This window comes from Hemiscyllium ocellatum, chromosome 1, assembly GCF_020745735.1.
Source record: "Hemiscyllium ocellatum isolate sHemOce1 chromosome 1, sHemOce1.pat.X.cur, whole genome shotgun sequence".
Taxonomy (NCBI): domain Eukaryota; kingdom Metazoa; phylum Chordata; class Chondrichthyes; order Orectolobiformes; family Hemiscylliidae; genus Hemiscyllium; species Hemiscyllium ocellatum.
The window spans coordinates 94855577-94877033 of NC_083401.1; the positions used below are offsets into that span (position 1 = coordinate 94855577).

A 21457-nucleotide genomic window follows, 5' to 3' on the forward strand; every position below is an offset into this window, starting at 1 on the left:
AAGTTCTGCCCTATCTGGTTATGAATTGTGGTGTGCAGTTAAATATCCTCAATGATGGGGAGCTGAGCACTTTTAAGAGTGAAGCAGAAACAAATAACACTCCCTCTACTCATCAATGCTCCATAACGGCAGTGTACGCTTATCCACCAGTAGATGCACTGCAGAAATTCACCATGGCTACTTACACAGCATCTTCCAAACACTAGATCTAGAAGGACAAGGGGAGCAAATACATCAGAACATCACCACCTGCAAGTTCCCATCCAACACACTCACCATCCTGACTTGGAAATCTCTTACCATTACTCAAGTGTCACTAGGTCAAAATCCTGGAACTTTCTCCCTATCATCATCATCATAGGTCTACCTACCCAAATACACTGCAATAGTTCATGGAGACAGCTTATCACCAACTTCTCAAGGCCAACTATGGATGGACAATAAATGCTGGCCTAACCAGTAAAGCCCAAATCTATGAATCACTTAAAGCTAGCATGCCACCGCAGAAAGCATATTAATCCCTAGATGATGTAATTATCAGAAATGTAGGATTCTGCATCTGTATTGTCTAGAATTTTGAAGACGTGGGTGACCTTATTGAAATTTCTATGGTGTGACAGGCTGGATGTAAATATAATTGTTCCCCTGGATATTGACCCTATGTCCCCTTTTTCTAATTTCAGATCTATGCAGATTAAAAGCAGGAATTTCAGAGGTTAGGGAGTCATTGAAATTGTGGCAATGATGGTCATCCTCTTTTTGCATGTATCACCAAAGGAAATAACTACCTTGTTCCAAGTAGCCACCAGGGTCAGTACAGTGTCCAACACACTGCAAAAAAGGTTAACAAGGTTCTGCACTCTGCAAGATTGTGTGTATGAGGTGGCAGAGATAAAACATAATCTGCAACTGTACACCTCCCACCAAGGCTAATGGTCTACCAAGCTCACCATTCAATGCAGCATCTTTACTTAAAGGTTCTCACTCTGCACTTCCTACTCACTCAGAATGCCTCTATTTTGCTACAGACTCACCATCAATAGTCCTGCTAGATGGCAAAAAGACATGGAGATGGCAAGAGGTAGATTATTATAGAAACCCTAGCCCCCTCACCTGCTGTTATAAACACAGTACTTGCATGTTAGTCCAATTTAGTTTCTGGTCAACAGAAACATCCAGGAAATTGATAATTGGGATTCATCAATGTTAATGCCATTGAACATCAAGGAACTAGAGTTAGATTCTGTCAGGTCATTGGCACTTGTCAGCCCAAGCCTGAATGTAGTCCAGGTCTTACCACGTACAATACAATTTGCTTTAGTCCCTAAGGAGAAGCAATTGGTGTTGAATATTACAGAATCAACAACATTCCCATGTATGACCATATGTCATTGAAACAGCATCTGAAGATGGTTAGCCTTAGGATACCACTGAGGAGTTCTTAAGAGTAATGACCTTGAACTGATAGGATGTAACCAACAATGTCTTTTTGCATTTAGTATGGCTCCAACTAGCAGACAGTTTCTCACTCCCTTGATCCCCTCAATTCCCATCAACTCCAATCTCACTCATGCTCCTTGATGCCACATTCTGTCAAATGTACATGACAGGGACATGACTCATCTCACTTCTAGTCCAACTCAAAGTCTGGAATGGTGTGACTCAAAGTCACAAAATAATAACTACACTGATATTTAACTTATCAAGATGGCAGCCCTGACATGATAGGTAGAATTCAGGCTCATTGGAGCCCGTCTGCTCCAGGCCAGCTTTTCTTTGTTGTCTTTTTCTTTCTTCATCTTGGAGGCAGGAGTGGTCAGATCAATGTTAGCAGGCCTGGAGTCTAGATTCTTGGTGGAGGTGCCAGTGGAGATGCCGGATGACAGTAGGCTCAGAACCTTCAACTCTGTGTCAGACAGCAGCAGAGTTGGGGCATCGATATTGCTGTTGCTGGAGCAGAACTCCTTAAGGAATGGGACAGCTACAATAACCTTGAGAAGCCATGGAGTCATACTTGAGTTTGAACAAATGATGATCGCTTATTTAATTAATTTATTTTTATAGCTCAATGATGCTGGATTGTGGAAACAAAACACTTTTTACTATCTTCCAGATATATGTAACAATAAATCCATTCATACTTGTGCTTTTTTACTATCAAGCTGCTGTTCAAGTGAACGCTTACATGGGAGACTAAAAAGATTAAATTCAGAATATCTTTCCCCAAAGTTACATCTCATCATTTAACCATAGAATGGTGTGGAAACAGGTCCTTCGGCCCAACAAGTCCACACTGACCCTCCAAAGAGCAACCCACCCAGACCCATTCCCCTACATTTACCCCTTCACCTAACACTACGGGCAATTTAGCATGGCCAATTCACCTACCTGCACATTTTTTTTTTGGACTGTGGGAGGAAACCCACTTAGACATGGGGAGAATGTGCAAATGGGAATCGAACCCGGGTCTCTGGTGCAGTAAGGCAGCAGTGCTAACCACTGTGCTACATCAGATTTAGCTCTTTTGAGGTACTGAAAATTTAAAAAAAAGATTTTGCTGCATTGTGTCAAATGCACCATAATTTATGGCTTATTACTAGTGATGTATAAAAAAAATCTTAAAAGCTCTGTGATGTAAAACTTTTTTATTTCCTTACGAATTGCACAAGATGTGAGCCCACTATGAACTGTACCTCCCAGATTTAATTCATGGTGCTAAAAATAAAAGTAAATCTGCACCCAAATTGCATATACATTGTTTCAAAACACAACGATTGGGGAGGGGTAAGAGGAGGAGCGAGAAGAACAGCTGAAATAATATGCAATGACTTTTCGAAATAAAAAAAAGTGACCTTGAAGATTTTCCTTTTATACTTTAAATAAAAGTACAGCCACTGATAATAGCAATATGTACAAATCTAATCTGTACAATCAAGTCTTGGTTTCTTATAATTTTATGTTTTACCAAGAAAATGTTCTGCACAATTTTGCAAACTAGCGTTCACAAAAACATTTCAGCATACAGATTGTATAAACTAATCCAACAGTGCAATGAAGTACTTACTTTCACTTCTGTGAACCAACTAATTTGTATAACTTAGCAGAATGTTGGGAGTTCAAAAATTAAGACATTTAGGACCATAGTTGAAACTAAAGAAAGCACTGCATCTAAAGTTACAAGTATGTTTGCACCACCAGAACTTAAATCAATAGTAAACATGATTATATCATTTTCATCAGATGCATAATTTTTGTATGAGATTTTGCTTGCAAGTCATTTTAGGAAGACTCTGCTAGGACTTGGACAGAGTCTGTTAATGGTAGAACACATCAAGGCCTGAGGAGGACCCCCAAGTGACAAAACTAAATGTTCAAATTTCATTGATTGCAAAAGCTCAGAATTACTCTGTATGGATAAAGATAAATTAGATGAGAACCTGTTTGTGCCAAGCACCGCTTGTCAAAACGCTATTTGACATTCACTGCATTAACTCCACAAAACAGAACTGGAAATTCAAGTTCCAGTATTTATCAAACATTATTCACTTGCTGCAGAGTTAAGTACCATAGTGGATGTTTTAAAAAGTAAAGTTGTTCAAAATGACTCTACAATGAGTAAAATTATTGATCTCAGCACTGAATCGAATTCTAAAAATGTAGGGCCACCACTAGAACATAAAACAATAGGATAGATAATTAAATCATTAGATTTTTGATTATTATTGTAACACTAGCACCAATCCTCTGACATGTATTCCTTGAAACTGTAATGTATTAAGATGCTGGTGTTAAAATTTTCCCTTTCCAATTTCCGTAGTACCAATTCCCTCATGGACCACAGCATTAGCTGCCAAATAAGGATTTCTTCTCTGTGGGTTTGCATTTTTCTGTGGGCCAGTGGTACAAAAAAACAGCATTTGTACAAATAGTCCTTTCATATAATATAGCCAATGAACTTTACATCAGTCCAAAGTAAACACTGTTCCACTTTACCAATCCCTGTGCATTAAGGCATTTTTCTTATGCAAAACTGAAAATGTTCACATTATAGAAATAATTATTTCCAGTATAAAACTCTGTTTTCGTTGAAATATTTCCACATGCAAGTGCATATCTAGGAAGTTAAATCCAAGAGAAAAGTAATCCTAGCTTTCAGTTCCAATCTTAATTATTTCAAAATGTCTTGCCAGTATAGAGCATATTGCATTGAGACTGTTTACACTATTTACATTTCTGAAACAGTTAAAGTCCTTAATGCAAAATTAAAAATAAACTCAAAAGATAGCAAGGGGAGTATAAAATGGAGACTGATCCAGGATATGCATTTTTAAAAGTATGCTGTACATTTTGACAGATGTTAAACTGCATGCCTGACATTAGCATTCATGTAATTGTGTCTTGTAAACTAAAGATAATTTAATAGTACTTTTTTTTTTACACAACTGCAATGCTATCAAGTTTTTACTTAAAATCAGGTAATAACTATGGAGTAATTATGCAATTTATATTCATTAATTACACATCCTCATTTTCAAGCCATCTCTGCTTTCAAATAGATCAGATGATGATAGGAATTTGCTATTTGGCAGAATTTGATGAATTAATCGCAGAACAATGCTATGCAATAGCAAAAACAGAGCAGAGAAATTCAGAAGGTCTGGCAGCATATGTTAAAGGAAAAGCAGAGTTCACGTTTGGAATCCAGTGACTCTTCGTTGTTCAAAGTTCTGAAGAAGGGTCACAGCACTTAAAGTATTAACTGTTTTTCTCTCAACTGAGGTTGCCAGATCTGCAGCTCAGCATTGACAACAGAAGAGCATTAATTTGCATAATCATCACAAGTGCAATTTAAATGATTACGAATAACAATCTTCTCACAAACCTAGTTATCCGAATTCTAAAACAATTCTAATAATTACAAGTTAATGTCACCAAGGCATTAAAATGCCCTTTTAAACCTGACCCAATAGTATTTACTTATTGGCAAGGCATCAGCAGTTATACAAGTTTCCTTAAAAAAATAACATTTGCAATCGAGAATACAATAATCCCTACAATTAATGTAATGGAGGCCCAGTTTTTGGACAGAATCAGCATCACAGAATGTTTTTAACTACTTTTTTTTACATGAAGAAAAATGGACAAATTGAGACAAAGGGAGTCCTCCAAACAGAGTAGTTGAGTTTTTTTTTGAAAAGAAAAGATTGTACTGCAATATGGTTTACTTTACTGCAGAAAACCACTGTAAAGAAAGGATTTCTTTTGTGTCAGAGTGTCCAAAGCTCCAACATTTTAAAAATCATTTATATATTTTATCTGGTGAGGCACCTACATATTGAAATAATTATACAGAAACTGAAACATACAGAGTGAGGTCATTTGGGTTGAACAATTCAAGACTTGCCTTCAGAATCTAAAAGACGTAAACTATACAAGAGGCACAGGTCCTCTGCAGTTACACTGTACATTGATAAATATCAGAATTCATGTCTGGAAATGGATGATACTGGTCAGCACTCCTGAAAACCTTCTTGTTAGAACCCGCTGTCTGGACTGATGAACAAGGTAGACAGTGCAAATGCCAGGAAAACTATTCCACCAATGAGGGTCACTAAAAAGAGAATTAAACCAAATGTTATGTTTATGTCATGAATAAATCTAGATTTCCTCGGCATTATACAATCTACAAAACTTACAAATTAATTTTCATCTACCACATGAAAATTAGGACAAGCCCCTCATAAGCTATTACCATCTATCACACAACCTTCATTTGATCAAAATCTAGATCATTTCCAAATTTTAGTAGCTCCAAAACAAGAGCACACATCATGAACCTTCATTAACAGATAAAATTGCTAAATAGATTCGAAGAAACCAATTTTGATTCTCACCTGTTCTAACTGAGATTTTCTGGGCAACCATTCTTCCACCAATAACTGCCAATCCAGTACAAAGGCAGTGCCCTAATGTTCCACCCACCGCAACGCCAAAAGGATCCTAGAGGAAAACAGTGCACCATCAGATCAAAGAATTGCAGAACACTTTACAATGCAGGAATTTGCTGTTAGGCTCTTTGAGGATGATGAGCAGCCACCAACCCTAAGCCCATCTTCCTGCACTTGGTCTATAGCTCTGCGGGTTATAGCTCATCAAGTATCATTTATTAGAATGTCAATATACAAATTCTCTGAATTCTCATGTTAGTCTGCTAAATTAACATAGTAAGCATTTCTGGTTGAACCTGCTCACTTATTCTACAGCTGTTATAAAAACATTCAAAAGCAAAGAAAGATAATATCTACAATGCCTCCTCTAGTCTAAGTTAAAACAGATTTTGTTTTGCTTTGAACCAGGATGTGGGAAACTTCAAGCATATTTAGTGAAAATATTCAATTGTAGCTATTTTCTTGGTTTTGCCACATTTCAGCAAATTTGGAGTCAACGGGATTCCTTTTCAAAACTTGCTTGTATTACAAAAAACTTTACAAACCACAATCAATACCACCAAGACAGACAGGATCAATAGAAAATGGCAACATCACTGGTCCCAACTCTCACACCTCACGATCCATGAAGATATAATCACTTGCTACCTCCTGTAACTCCTGACCTAACACTGTGGAGGTGCCCATATAGACAGGACCAGTGCAAGCTCGTACCTCACCAGCACATTGTCAATGTCAATTAGAAATGGACGTCAAATGCTGATCATGGCAGCAACACCCAGAACCCATGAATAAATAAAATGAAGCAAACGAATACACAATTTCATGTTAAAACTAAAATCTAAAAACTATAAACTTCAAGAGAGCCTCAAACTTGTACTCAAAAGGGTCAGAAAAGTGGTGTTATAGTGTAGTCATCCTTCATCTTCTAAAAGTAAAAATACCACCAATCCATTCTCCATGTACCAAAAGAAAAATACACAACCTAGAAAAATGAACCTGTCAGGCTCAAATGAAAAATTGAATAACTCACCTCCCTAGCAGCTAATACAATAGTAGTTAGTTGTGAGCGATCTCCCCATTCTGCCAAAAACGTAAGGGTAAATGCCTGAATGAAAATTGGAGAAATACAAGGCATTCGCCTCTTTTGTGACAGGTGTGTTGATGATCCCGATTCAATATCCTGTGGACCATTTGCAGTTTTTGATCGCTGAAACTAAAATATAGAGAATAGGTTTTAAAAACAATTTGATATAGGAATAATTTCAATGTCTCTCACTGTATCAGCAAATAAGTGGACCAAATAAATCCCCAAATATGAGGTATCAACCAGGTCCAAAATATCACTTCTTGGGCTGCTTCTGATGAATTAAAGCAGACATTAGTTAACCTGTTCTGGAAAGTCATTGACCCAAAATATTAATGCTGCTTTCTCTCAACAGATGCTGCCAGATCTGCTGAGTTTTGCCAGGAATTTCTGTTTTTGTTAGTTAATCTTTGCTATTTCAATTATTGTGCTCATTATTAAACAAATACAGCAGGAGAAAAAACATTCTGGTGTCACATGCAATTTCTTCTCACACTATGTTTAGATTTTGTGTATTTAGGACACCTCAGAGAATAGTTGAATAGAAACAGCAAAGGGAATATTTCCAGCCAGATTTCTCTCACCAAATGCCTGCTTTATTCTAGCACCATTAAGCCGTGTGAATGAGATGTGAAGATGGTCAACATTGTTTCCCAGTAGGCTGGGTTAGTCACTGATGACCATGATCTCTCAAGGCTGGCTGCTTTATTGGGGATGTGTTGGTGGAGGCATGGGAAGAAGCAAACAGAACCAACAGGCTTCTCTGTTGGACAAGAGGAGGGTTCAGAGAAAAGAACAAATCCTGCACCTTCTTGGGCTGCAAAAGTTACCTCAGGAGTTTCGGAGTCACACCATGCAACACTGGGCGTAGCCGAATGCCCATCACAACACAACTACTGTCATTGAAGATGGAGGTCTGTTTATTGACTATTAAACAATTACATTTTATAATCAGCTGGATGGTAACATTCAGGAGTAATCACTTTAGCATTTCATTTAAAATAAATCTCTCTGTTGCGTGACTGAATGCTCTGTTACTGCTGACCAGGACCTGGTGTTCTAAAATTCCTCCCTGACCCTGTTTTTCTTCCTTTAATTCACTCCTGAAAACGTACTCCTGTAGCCAAGTATTCTAGTTTTTCATCTTCCCCAACCGTTAATCTGGCTTGGTGTCAAATGTTGCCTTATAATCATTTCTATTTTGCTTTGAAAGACCCTGCAGCTTACCAGAACTTTAACAGTCAGAGGCAAAGGTGAGTATAGTGGCCATTAATAGACAGGTGGTCAGGAAGCTGAAAGGTCTGAATAAATCACCCTGACTGGACAGACTATACCCCATAGCTCCGAAGTAGATAGCTGAGGAGATTGTAGAGACATTGGCATATTTCAGAAATCATGGGAGTCAGGGACAGAGGTAGAAGACAGGAAGCTATAGCCCAGTTCGCCTGAACTCAGTTGCTCATAAGATTTTAAGAGTCCATTATTAAGAATGAGATTGCAGAGAATTTGGAAGTGCATGATAAAACAGGTGAGAGTCAGCACGGTTTCATCAAAGGGAGGTAATTTTAGAATTCTTTGAGGAGGTTAATACGCACAATTGACAAAGGAAAGACAGTGGACGTGATCTATTTGGATTTCCAAAATGCCTTTGACAAGGTGCTGCACAGGAGGCTGCTAAATAAGATAACAGTGCATGGTATTAAGGGCAAGGTACGGGCACAGATAAAAGGACTGGCTGACTGGCAGAGAGTGGGATTAAGGGATTATTGTCAAAAATACAGTGCAGTACAGGCCCTTTGGCCCTTGATGTTGCACCGACCCAAGCCCACCTAACCTACACTAGCCCACTATCCTCCATATGCCTATCCAATGCCCGTTTAAATTCCCATAAAGAGGGAGAGTCCACCACTGTTACAGGCAGGGCATTCCATGAACTCACGACTCGCTGAGTAAAGAATCTACCCCTAACATCTGTCCTATACCTACCTCCCCTTAATTTAAAGCTATGTCCCCTCGTAATAGCTAACTCCACACATGGAAAAAGGTTCTCATTGTCAACCCTATCTAAACCCCTAATCATCTTGTACACCTCTATCAAGTCACCCCTAAACCTTCTTTTCTCCAATGAAAACAGCCCAAGTGCCTCAGCCTTTCCTCATACGATCTTCCTACCATACCAGGCAGCATCCTGGTACACCTCCTCTGCACCCGTTCCAGTGCCTCCACATCATTCCAATAGTATGGCAACCAAAACTGCACACAATACTCCAGATGCGGCCGCATCACTGTCTTATACAACTGCAACATGACCTCAGGACTCCGGAACTCAATTCCTCTACCAATAAATGCCAGTACGCCATATGCTTTCTTCACAGCACTATTCACCTGGGTGGCAACTTTCAGAGATCCGTGTACATGGACACCAAGATCCCTCTGCTCATTCACACTACCAAGTATCCGACCATTAGCCCATACTCCATCTTCTTGTTACTCTTACCAAAGTGAATCACTTCACACCTACATTGAACTCCATTTACCACCTTTCTGCCCAGCTCTGCAGCTTATCTATAACCCGCTGTAACCTGCCACATCCTTCCTCACTGTCAACAACTCCACCGACTTTCGTATCATCCGCAAACTTGCTCACCCAACCTTCTAGCCCCTCCTCCAGATCATTTATAAAAATGACAAACAGCAATGGTCCCAAAACAGATCCTTGCGGAACACCGCTAGTAACTACACTCCAAGATGAACTTTTACCATCAACTACTACCCTCTGTCTTCTTCCAGCCAGCCAATTCCTAATCCAAACCTCTAATGCACCCTCAATGCCATACCTCCGTATTTTTTGCAGTAGCCTACCATTGGGAACCTTATCAAACGCCTTGCTAAAATCCATTCACACCACATCTACCGCTTTACCCTCATCCACTTCCTTGGTCACCTTCTCAAAGAATTCAATCAGGTTTGTGAGGCACGACCTGCCCTTCACAAAACCATGCTGACTATCCTTGATCACGTTATTCCTATCCAGATGTTCATAAATCCTGTCCCTTACAATTCTAAGACTTTGCCCACAACAGGAGTGAGACTCACCGGCCTATAGTTACTAGGGTTATCCCTACTCCCCTTCTTGAACAAGGGAACCACATTTGCTATCCTCCAGTCTTCTGGCACTATTCCTGTAGACAAGGACATAAAAATCACGGCCAATGGCTCTGCAATCTCCTCCCTTGCTTCCCAGAGAATCCTAGGATAAATGCCATCAGCCCCAGGGGACTTATTTATTTTCACCCTTTCCAGAATTTCCAACACCTCTTCCCTACATACCTCAAAGCCATCCATTCTAATTAATTGTGACTCAATACTCACATCGGCAACAAGGTCCTGTTCCTGAGTGAATACTGACGAAAAGCATTCATTCAGTGTCTCCCCAATTTCTTCAGCCTCCACACGCAACTTCCCACTACTTTCCTTGACTGGACCTATTCCTACCCTAGTCATCCTTTTATTCCTGACATACCTATAGAAAGCCTTTGGGGGCAGCCAGTGACTAGTGAAGTTCTACATTATACATTAACGATCTGCATGAAGGAATGAAACTTGCTAACTTTATAGATCATACCAAGATACGTGGAGGGACAGGCAGTATTGAAGCAGAAGGACTTGGATGGAATAGGTGAGTGGCCAAAGAATTGGCAGATGGAATGCAATGTGGGAAAGAGTGAGGGTACGCACTTTAGTAGGAAGAATAGAGGCATAGACTATCTTCTAAACAGGGAAAGACTTTGGAGTCCTTGTTCAATATTCTCTTAAGGTTGACATACAGATTGACTAGGCAGTTACGAAGGCAAGTGCAATGCTAGCATTCATTTCAAGAGAGATAGAACACAAGAGCAGAACTGCTGAGGCTGTACAAGGATCACATTTGAAATATTGTGAGCACTTTTGGCCTCCATATCCAAGGAAAGATGTGCATCATTGGAGGGGCTCCAGAGGAGGTTTACAAGAATGATCCTGGGAGTGAGCAGCTTTTCATTAGGAACTGTTGAGAACTCTGGGTCTGTACTCTATGGAATTTAGAAGGATGAAGGAGGAAGCTGATTGAAATTTACAGAATATCAAGAAACCTTAATTAAATGGACATGGAGATGATGTTTCCACGAGTAGGAGAGATTAGGATCCAGGGTCACAGCCTCAGTGAAGTGATGACCCTTTAGAATTGTGATGAGGAAGAGTTCCTTCAACCAGAAGGTAATGAATCTGTGAAATTCATTGCCACAGAGGGCTGTGGAGACCAAGTCATTAAGGGCATTTAAAACAGTGTTAGATAGGTTCTACATTAAAGGTGATCAATGGTTACAGGGAGAGGCAGGAGAGTTGAGTTGAGAAACACATCATCCATGATCAGATGGCAGAGCAAATTCAATGGGCTGCTCCTATATCTTATGTGGTATATAAACATAAATTCTTAACTTTTTTAATTTAATAACCACCCCAATCCTTATTACCATGTCCTCTAACATGTGTAAATGTCTTTTCCTGATTTGCTCACAACCATATTTGTCACTATTGTTTTTTCAGATATTTGAACAAAACAATCCTCACTTGGTTCTGCAACCACTGATTTGGAAACACTGGTATAATTGCAAGCCTTGAATAAGAATCTCAATCTATTCTCAGTTTGTGAGGCAGACAACCTGCTCGAAGTGCTCCCATTAAAAAAAACCGTCCCATTTAAAATGGGAAGTCCTTTCTGCAATGGAGCGGAGGATCCATTATGTAGTCATGTTAGCCAATTCAGTCCAAGCAGTCAGATCTATTAATGCTTAAAATAAGAAATTTTTGGATATGGAAAACTATCAAATGCTGATATCTTATAAGAGCATAAGAAATTTGTTCTTCGTACCTACTGTGCCAACTCAGCAAGGATGACTTTCTACCTCAAGTCCACTTTACTATCCTATTTCCATATCCCCACAGCCACTGAGAAATCAAAAATCTAGCAAACTCAGCCTTGAATATTTTCAACAGTTTAGAATCCCCAATCCTGTAGTATAGAGAATTCCAAAGATTCACAACTCTGAGTGCACAAATTTCTCTTCATCACAGTCCTAAACAATCAATCAGTCTGTTATCCTAAGACTGTATCTACACGTTCTACAAAACCAGGGGAAACAATTAGTTTCAGTATTTACCCTGTCAAGTCCCTTCAGAAATGTGTACTTTTCAAAACCCCTCCATTTTCTAAATTCCAGAGGGTATAGGCCCATTTCTTCTATAAAAAAAAACAGAACTCTTTCATAACAGGATCCAAACCAGTGATCTTTCACTATACCAATTAAATATATCCGTAAGTAGAAGGGGTGGCCTGGTGGCTCAGTGGTTAGCACTGCTGCCTCACAGCGCCAGGGACTCGGGTTCAATTCCCGCCTTGGGTAACTGCCTGTGTGGAGTTTGCACATTCTCCCAGCATCTGCGTGGGTTTCCTCTGGGTGCTCCGGTTTCTTCCCACAGTCCAAAGATGTGCAGATTAGGTGAATTGCCCATAGTTTTAGGTGCATTAGTTAGGGGAATGGGTCTGGATGGGTTGCTCTTCGGAGGGACGGTGTGGACTTGTTGGGCCAAAGGTCCTGTTTGCACACTGCAGGGAATTTAATTCTAATCAAAATCATCTGCAGATAATTATAAAAACCATTGGTACTTTTCTCAGCAGGTCAGGCCAGATCTATAGAGAACAAAACATAGTTAATACCTTTTACCATAACTAACTGTTTCTCTTTCCACAAATGCTGCTTGACCTGCTAAGCATTTCTGTTTCTGTTAATATTTTAGATTTTCAGCACCTTCAGTGCTTTTGCAACACCTTTCAAATTCTGGCCAAGGAAACCTGTTAAGAACCAAATCAAATTGAGAATCAAAGTTACAATCGAATAGTTTGAAAATGCGTATTGCTGTTTAGCAATAATCATACATACAGCTTCATCCTTTTTTTTGATTTCTGCCTGTACTTCTTCCAGTTCCTCCTGACCTTCATCAGGACTCATCTTCAAGCCTTCCCAAAGCATCCGGAAACCAAATATTGCAAAAAGTGCCGTTGATACATAATATGTATATTTCCGGGGAATTATTGTAGTCGCATAGCCAAACAGAACTGAAAAATAGAATAAAACATAAGACCACGGTGCTATTTCAAATTAGTGTCATCTTATTTCTGCTGCCCACTCCCTCCAGTCAACATGAAGATTATGGAGTTACATCTGAAGATAGACCAATTAAAATTTCAAAATTAACAACTCTTTAGAGCTACTTCAGAAACATAACTTTAAACAATAAGACACAGCAGAAGTAGGCCACTCTGCTCATCACGGCTACCCTGCCATTCAATTACAGCAAGATTGTAATTTGTCTCTCAAATCTGTCTAAACTTTGGATCTTTCAGTCACAGATACACTGATTTATTCAGGTCAGTTTTAATTAAGACACTGGGTGTGGTTTTATATCCTTCCAATAGTTCTGTCATGATGGGAATTTTATTTGTGATTGTTAACAAACAAAGTACATCATTCTGCTATAATGTGCATTTCATTAACACAAATTAGCTGTAACACAATTGACAAACTGGCGACATTGTTCCTAACGTGCAAATTTTTTAAATGTGTGTCGGCTATAACATGCTTGCCTAGTTGATTTTAACCCTATTGCGAATCCTCTTGCAAGGATGCCTGCCTTGAAGAAGTTTTCCTCCTCTCTCTACAAGAATCTCAGGGAGTCCCTCTCCCACTGCAACTCCCAGGTCATTTCCTCTGCCCTGAAGCTCTTCAACCATGTCCTGAAACAGACTCGCCACCTATCCACTGCACCCTCCTCCCTGACCTATCACCTTCATCCCTTCCCCGACTCACCTCTTGTACTCTATGCTACATTCTCCCCACCCCCACCCTCTTCTCATTTATCTCTCCATCCTCCAGGCACTCTGCCTGTATTCCTGATGAAGGGCTTTTGCCCGAAACGTTGATTTTACTGCTCCTCGGATGCTGTTTGTACTGCTGTGCTTTTCCAGCACCATTAATCCAGAATCTGGTTTCCAGCATCTGCAGTCATGGTTTTTAACCTGTAACATCACCTACACTAAGTGCTATTTCTAAAGGACGATTTCTCTACAATGCAGGGTGCACAAGAACACAACCATCAACGTGTGGGGAGTTGAAGCTGTACAGAACGGAAAGTGTGCTAGCTGAACATGATCTGATGCATGTCTAGCCCTTTAAATGTATCAATTCAGAGGTAACAGATTAAAACAGGTCCTGGCAGAAATTTTTCTCCAAGCATAAATTAAAAGGAATAAGCCCCTCTGAGTAACAAAACCATGGCTGAGCTTCTCTATTCTACTTTCCGAGCACATCCCTCAATTCCCTTCATGGGCCCAGAATCTAGAGACTGGTGGATGGAAAAGATTCCATGACACTATGTTTAAGAACTAGAGAGAGGGTAAGACCTTCTTGCAGTCTAAGGAGGTTGTCTTTGTGTTGAACCGCAGGAAATGGGAGCAATACTAAATGAATATTTCACCAAAATTGACTGGGGAGACAGAAACAGAGTCTAGAGAAAGCAGAGAAATAAATTTTGATGTTTTAAAACACTTCACAGAAGAGGAAGTTTGGGAGGTCTTAAAGAATATAATGGTGGATAAATCTCCAAGGCCTGATCTAATGTATCCCAGAATGTTGTGGGAAGTAAGGGAAGAAATTGTGAGATCCCTTGCAGAAATACATTCAGAACAGTTTACAATACAGCTGTTTTATCAGGTTAGGAACAGCAGAATTTAACAGTCACATGATATGATGAACTCTATCACAAGCAACATGGAGGATAAGTGGTGCAAAAAGGAAAATAAAAGACTTTCATTTCTATAGCACTTTTCCTAACCACCAGATATTTCAATGTTTTATAGTCAAGGAAGTGTTTTTGAAGTGTAGTAACTGTTTTATAACGAAGCAGACTGCAGATGTCACACAGCATAAACCACAAACACCGTAGAGCAAGACTGGCCAGACAATACTTGCGATAGTCCAAAGATGTGCACTTTAGATGGATTGACCATGCTAAATTACACATAGTATCCAGGGATGTCTCATTCAAATCATTTATATAAATGACAAAAGAGGACCCAGAACTGAGCCCTGTGGAACACCACTGGTCACAGCCTCCAGTCCAAAAAGCAAACCCCCACCAATACTATCTTCTGCCATTAAGCCAATTAAATATCCAACTGGCAAGCTCACCCTGAATCTCATGTGACCTGCATTTAATAATTACAATGTGGAACCTTGTCAAAAGCATTACTAAAATCCACATAAATGTCTACTGCACTGCCCTCAATCTTTTTGGTAACTTCCTGAAAAAACTCAATCAAGTTTGTGAGACACCATCTTCCTCACAAAAAAAAACCATGATGACTATCCCTAATCAATTTTTACCTCTATAAATGCCCATAAATCCTATCTTTTATAATCATCTCCAACATTTTACCCATGACTAAAGTCTGACTCACAGGTCTGTTGTTCCCTAGTTTCTCCTTACAATCTTATTTAAACAAAGGTATAACATTAGCTATCCTCCTTACCCATAGTAATAGATAATGCAAGTATTTCTGCAAGGGATCTCACAATTTCTTCCCTTACTTCCCACAACATTCTGGGATACATTAGATCAGGCCTTGGAGATTTATCCACCATTATATTCTTTAAGACCTCCCAAACTTCCTCTTCTGTGAAGTGTTTTAAAACATCAAAATTTATTTCTCTGCTTTCTCTGGACTCTGTTTCTGTCTCCCCAGTCAATTTTGGTGAAATATTCATTTAGTATTGCTCCCATTTCCTGCGGTTCAACACAAAGACAACCTCCTTAGACTGCAAGAAGGTCTTACCCTCTCTCTAGTTCTTAAACATAGTGTCATGGAATCTTTTCCATCCACCAGACAGATTGGGTTGGGGTGCTCTCTCATCCAAAAGATGGAAGTGTCATAATATTAACTAAGGTGTTGTCAACAGACATGGTGCACCGGTTTTGCTGTGCAGAGGTTTATTCCAAGAAGCACTCTATTGGAGAACCGGACTTCTAGGAAGGCAGAAGGTATGGTGAAATGGCTGAACTGTATTAACAAAAGGAAGCTATTAATCTAGATCAAACAGTGGAAAGCTATATATCGAAAAATATATAAATAGCAGGGCCATAATGAGGGATTTTACTTCCCAAAGATAATATGGAATAAAGTAAATAACAATGAAGTAATAGGGAAGCAATTTCAACAATTTATCCAGAACTGTTTCATACATCAGTATATCTACACTTGAATGAAGCAGGGCAAGTAGGTAACATAGGGATCAACTCAAACAACAAAATAACTTAATTCAAATGAAAAAAAGTTGAAAAAATCTAAAACCCTTATTTGCAAATTAAGTATCTAGTCCAAAGACAGTGGCAGATATAAAAACAGGGAAATAATGAACAGTTTTCAAACAAGGATCTTTAGAGTATAAATCACAGTGGTATAGGGGAGCAGGAAAAATTTAAGTTCTTTTGACAAATTGAAAAACAATGACTTTTGGCAAATTATCTTAAAGATAATTGCCTCCGAGCACCAAAATAAGAAGCAACAATAAAAATTAGAATGACAAAGCAGGGGGTAAAAATAGCAAGGAAATTAGGGTAGAGATGGTTAGAGACAAAACAGGAATATAACATCTCCTTCCTTCCAGCATGTAAAGGACATAACTCCCACACCTGCCCCTTTACACCCTTCCTTCTCTTCATCCAAGGACTCAATCACTCCTCCCAAGTGAAACTATATAACTTCTCCAGGTTTACCTACAATTTAGTTTACTGTGTTCACTGCTCACAGTCTAACTTCCTCTACAGTGGGAAGCCTAAACATAGGACGCATAATCACTTCCTGGGACACGAGTCCATAATTCTGTTATTTTAATTCTCTGCCTTGGTTTACGTTGATATTTTGTGTCCTTATCATGCTGCCACATTCCAATAATGTTAAAGGACTGTTCATGTATCTCATCTTTCAACTGAACACAGCCTTCTAAAATCAGTGTTCTACAAATTTAAAATTGTAACCTCTACTGGTGGTTTAGCTTTTCTTTACTGATTAGTTTTATTGATATCCTTTGCTGTCAGACAGCTGCTGTTCAGGATTCTCCCATCAACATTTAGACAAATGTTTTGATGAAGTTCCATTAGTGCTGCACCTTTTGTCATTTAGTCTCTTCTGTTCTTCATATTGTTACAAGCCTTCCCTTTTCATCTTCTGTCCCACTTACTGAAAACACATTATATTTTGAAGTTTTCGCAGTCCTGAAGGATCATACTGAGTCCTAATATCTAACTGTTTCTTTCCTTCACAAATGTGGCCAGACCTAAGTATTTGTTGAACCTTCCATTTTCATCACAGGTAAGTACTCAAATGTGGTAATGTGAAATTAAAAGCTACCACGACGAGGATTTTAAAAGTCTGCAAAACCAAAAAAAAAAGGAGGTTGGAGGTCAAGGAGACATACTTTCAGGTGGGAGTGCTATGGATTTCCAGGGTAACAGCTTTCATTCAGGAGAATTAAACTGTACACCAGCCTTCCTCTATGGAGATTCCTGCAGATATCATGGAAGCTGCAATCATCATTGCCTTCAAGAAAGGAGCCAACGTGGATTGTGGGAACTACACGAAATTTGCCTACTCTCCATCTACGGAAAGGTCATTCCACCCTTCCTTGGGACCTGCACCCAGTCTCAGAGGAAATCCTTGCTGAAAGCCAGTATGGCTTCTGACCTACGGAACCATGGACATGATTTTCACTGTTCATCAACTCCAAGAGAAATGCCAGGAACAACAATGCTGCAAATGCCTTCATCGACCTAAGCAAGACTTCAGTCAATTAGGAAATGCAACGGAACACCCTGTCAAAGCTGGCCATCCAGCAAAATTCATCAACATCCTGCGTCTCCTTCATGTCAAGATGCTGGCAACAAGAATGGCCATATGACAGATTCCTTCCATGTGAAGCCAGGGGTCAAGCAGGGATGTGTCATCACCCACACCCTCGTCTCCACCTCCTTCGCCACTATTTCTCATGTTGTCAAGAACAAATATCTCAGTGGCATAGACTAGCCTACAGGAAAACTTTTCAACCTCAACCAGTTGAAATCCAACAATAAAAGCAATACCAATCTCACTTGTTGAACCTCAGTATGCTGATGACAATGACCTTTCTGCTCCATTGAAAGACAGTCTTCAAGCCTTGCGGAAGCATACCGTAGAATTGATCACAGCCTCAAAAAGGCTCAAACACTCTACTCTGTCCCAGGACAAGATCTGGTCCACCTCTCCATTAAGATCAATGGAGAAACCCTCCCAAATGTGGTAGATTTCCCCTAGTTGGGAAACTACATCCCATCTAAAGTTGACATCAATTCAAAGATCTAACACTGCTTCCAATTTGAGCAATGCTTTTGGACACCTAAGCATGAGAGTCTTCAACAACCATGGCATGTACATCAATACCAAGATCATTGTGTATAAGGCAGTCCTTGCACTGACTCACTTGCAGGGTTCCAAAATTCAGACAAAGGATAGGTACCACCTCAAGACCCTTGAGAAGAACCATCAACTGGCAGGACAGGCATCTTGGAAGCAACTTATAGCACCAGCATCAAGGCCATGGTCACCTAATACCTACTCCAGTGGGCTGGCCAAAGCAAATCATCTTTACTCAACTAAAGGGTGACATTCAGATGAGGGGAAGACAAAGTAAGTGTTTCAAAGACTCACTGGAGGCTTCCCTCAAGAAATGCAACATATATCTCAACACCTGGGTGACCATGTTCAGAAGAAACCAATTTGGAGGACACTCCTGTAAGAAGGGACCCGATTCTTCGGGAACATCCGCTGCCAAGAGGAATTACAAAAAAGGAACCAGAGAAATTGCTGAAGAATGTAGCAGTAAATACGATGTTGAGCATCCAACTTTGTCTTTAAAAGGTAAGATTTTAATATTCAGAAAAAATCCAAACACAATTAATGATTGCACAGCATTGTAAATACGTGATTAAGTTATTAACTTATGGCTACACTGACCTTAAAATGCCCTGAAAGTCTTAGTAACAAGCATTATACCTGGCCACCATGCTATCCTTCAATTTTGACTCAAATAGCATTCTCTGGTCAAGTAATTTTTTTTTTGCAAAGAAAAACTATTAAGTACTCATTTAGCCGATTGGTTCAAATTCTTCCACAGTCAGAATTTGGCCCTTTATGGACTCCAATGTCATAAAATGGACAAATAAACAACCAATGATTAATTCCTACATATTAAGGGTATTCAAGAGATCTCCCAGATAGACCCAAGGTTTACTAACTCTATTCTGTCTATTCCATGCCAGGGCCACCTGGACCAACAATTGAATAGTCTCAGATACAGGATCAGAAAATACGAATAGGGATAGCAACAGGTACAAGTTCTTGAGTATAACCAAATATGTGTGGTCAACTTATTCTTCTAAAGTTTCAGGCTGACTTTGATGCCAAGAGTCACAGCTTTGAAATGAAACAGGGAAAAAATGATTACTGCAGCTGCAACTTGGAGCCTTGATTTGACCTCTACATTTCCATAAAGCTGATAGACTGAGGTGGGGAGACAGAAAGGAAGAGAATGGGGAACACAGTGAGACTATTACAATACTAGGAAGACTGGCAGAGTTTAGTCTAGGAAACATTAAAGACCCAGAGAGAAGGCTGGAGATAGAGAGTGAGACCAATGTGTCAGATAACAATAAAATAAACAGGATGGAAATGGAGGAACTAAACAGAGAGACAGAAGAGATTGTTGCAGCAAGATGATCACTTCCCATCTGCCCCTACAACTTTTTGACGTTGAGCAATACCATAAGAATAAATACTCAATCTATTTTGCAGATTGGACGCAGAGTTTGAATGTGATAATAGCAAATTATATAACAGTAACCATCAGACTTGCTGGTATAATGTGAAATAATTTGTACCTTACTAGCAAATTAAAAAGTACAAAAAGTACATTTTTGTTAAGTTTTAAGTCACCAACCAGATAGACAGGTCATCAATCCCAAAGCCAGCATAGCTCCAGCGAGCACAGTGAGGCGATTGTAGCGCATGGCCATGATAGCTGCTATGAAGAATGTCTTGTCACCCAGCTCAGAGACGATAATGACCGATATGGAAGCAACAAAGGCGTGTATGAAACCCAGGTTTGTTTTAGTAACTGACTGATCGCTTACAACATTAGCCATAGGATGTGGTGAAGATATTTTCTGCATAAAAAGAAAGTGTCAGGTATTAATATTACATAAAATAAATTCAGAACTTGGAAGACATTAATTATCACTATACCTTTTGTTTATTCATTGGCATTCTGCTAACTTGTTGAATATTATATTATTATATTGTATTACTTACTGTTTTAACATGCCTATTTTCTCTTTTGGTGACATTCCTGGATCTGTATAGAGTCAGATGTCATCCAAATTTTGACACTGGGCTCCTAACTGATCGACAGATGATCCTGACTTTCAAAAGCATTGTGGGTTTGATGATTTTCCTATTACATAGATCTGTAGTTTACTAATACATTGGTAATGGTGAGCGTGAAACTGTGCATGTTTCACCTTTATTCCACACTACAGCAGGCTTTGTCCAGAGTTACTTAAATAAGATATTTGTACTTGTATTGAGCATGGCTAAATTTTAATCTCAATGTTGTGGTGAGGATTCTTTCACTGTGCTAATGAAATAGATTAAGAGAATTACTCTCACCACAGATTTCCGGATAGACACCATGTTACAGAGTGATTATGGTGGTGAAATCTTGCAGTTTCTCATTGATGACAAGCAGCTTCTGGGGTAATACTTGGTCTGCATGCTTTGGAAAATTTCCACAAACCTTATACAAGGTATTATGCCAAATGAGACTGTTGCACAAACATCTACCTTCACTCTGAACACCTACAACCACTAAACTATTTGCACAGAATTATAGATTCTCTGCAGGTCAGAAGAAAGGAGGAAATTCAACCCATTGTATCTGTGCTGACTCTGATGGTTTAAGTCAGTTCCAATTTCTTTACTCATGAAAAAGAAAAACATATGTACACTATTAAGCATTTATAGGTTGCCATCTCAAAATTACTACCGAGTCTGCTTCCACCACAGTTCATTGTATTAAAAATAATTCCCTCACGTCACCTGATTCTTCCAAAATAACCTAAATCTGTGTTTAATACTAACTTCTTGTTTTAAAAAGGATATAGATTCTCCTTACTTTATTTAAAACATTATCAAGTCTCTTCTTAACCTTCTGTACACAAAAGAGTACCCCAATGTCTC

General features: G+C 39.3%; 1 protein-coding gene across 1 annotated transcript in view; it reads right to left on the minus strand.

Annotated features, from left to right (window-relative positions):
- Positions 1 to 2035: 2035 nt before the first annotated feature.
- tmem165 (transmembrane protein 165) overlaps positions 2036 to 21457 on the minus strand; it is a 31967-nt gene continuing 12545 nt past the window's right edge. The window contains exons 2-6 of the mRNA XM_060824128.1: positions 20160 to 20385; positions 13014 to 13189; positions 6982 to 7164; positions 5895 to 6000; positions 2036 to 5611 (exon numbers count right to left, since the gene is read on the minus strand). Of these exons, the coding sequence (XP_060680111.1) occupies positions 5535 to 5611; positions 5895 to 6000; positions 6982 to 7164; positions 13014 to 13189; positions 20160 to 20385 (768 nt within the window). The 3' untranslated portion in view covers positions 2036 to 5534. The remainder of the gene's footprint in view (positions 5612 to 5894; positions 6001 to 6981; positions 7165 to 13013; positions 13190 to 20159; positions 20386 to 21457) is intronic.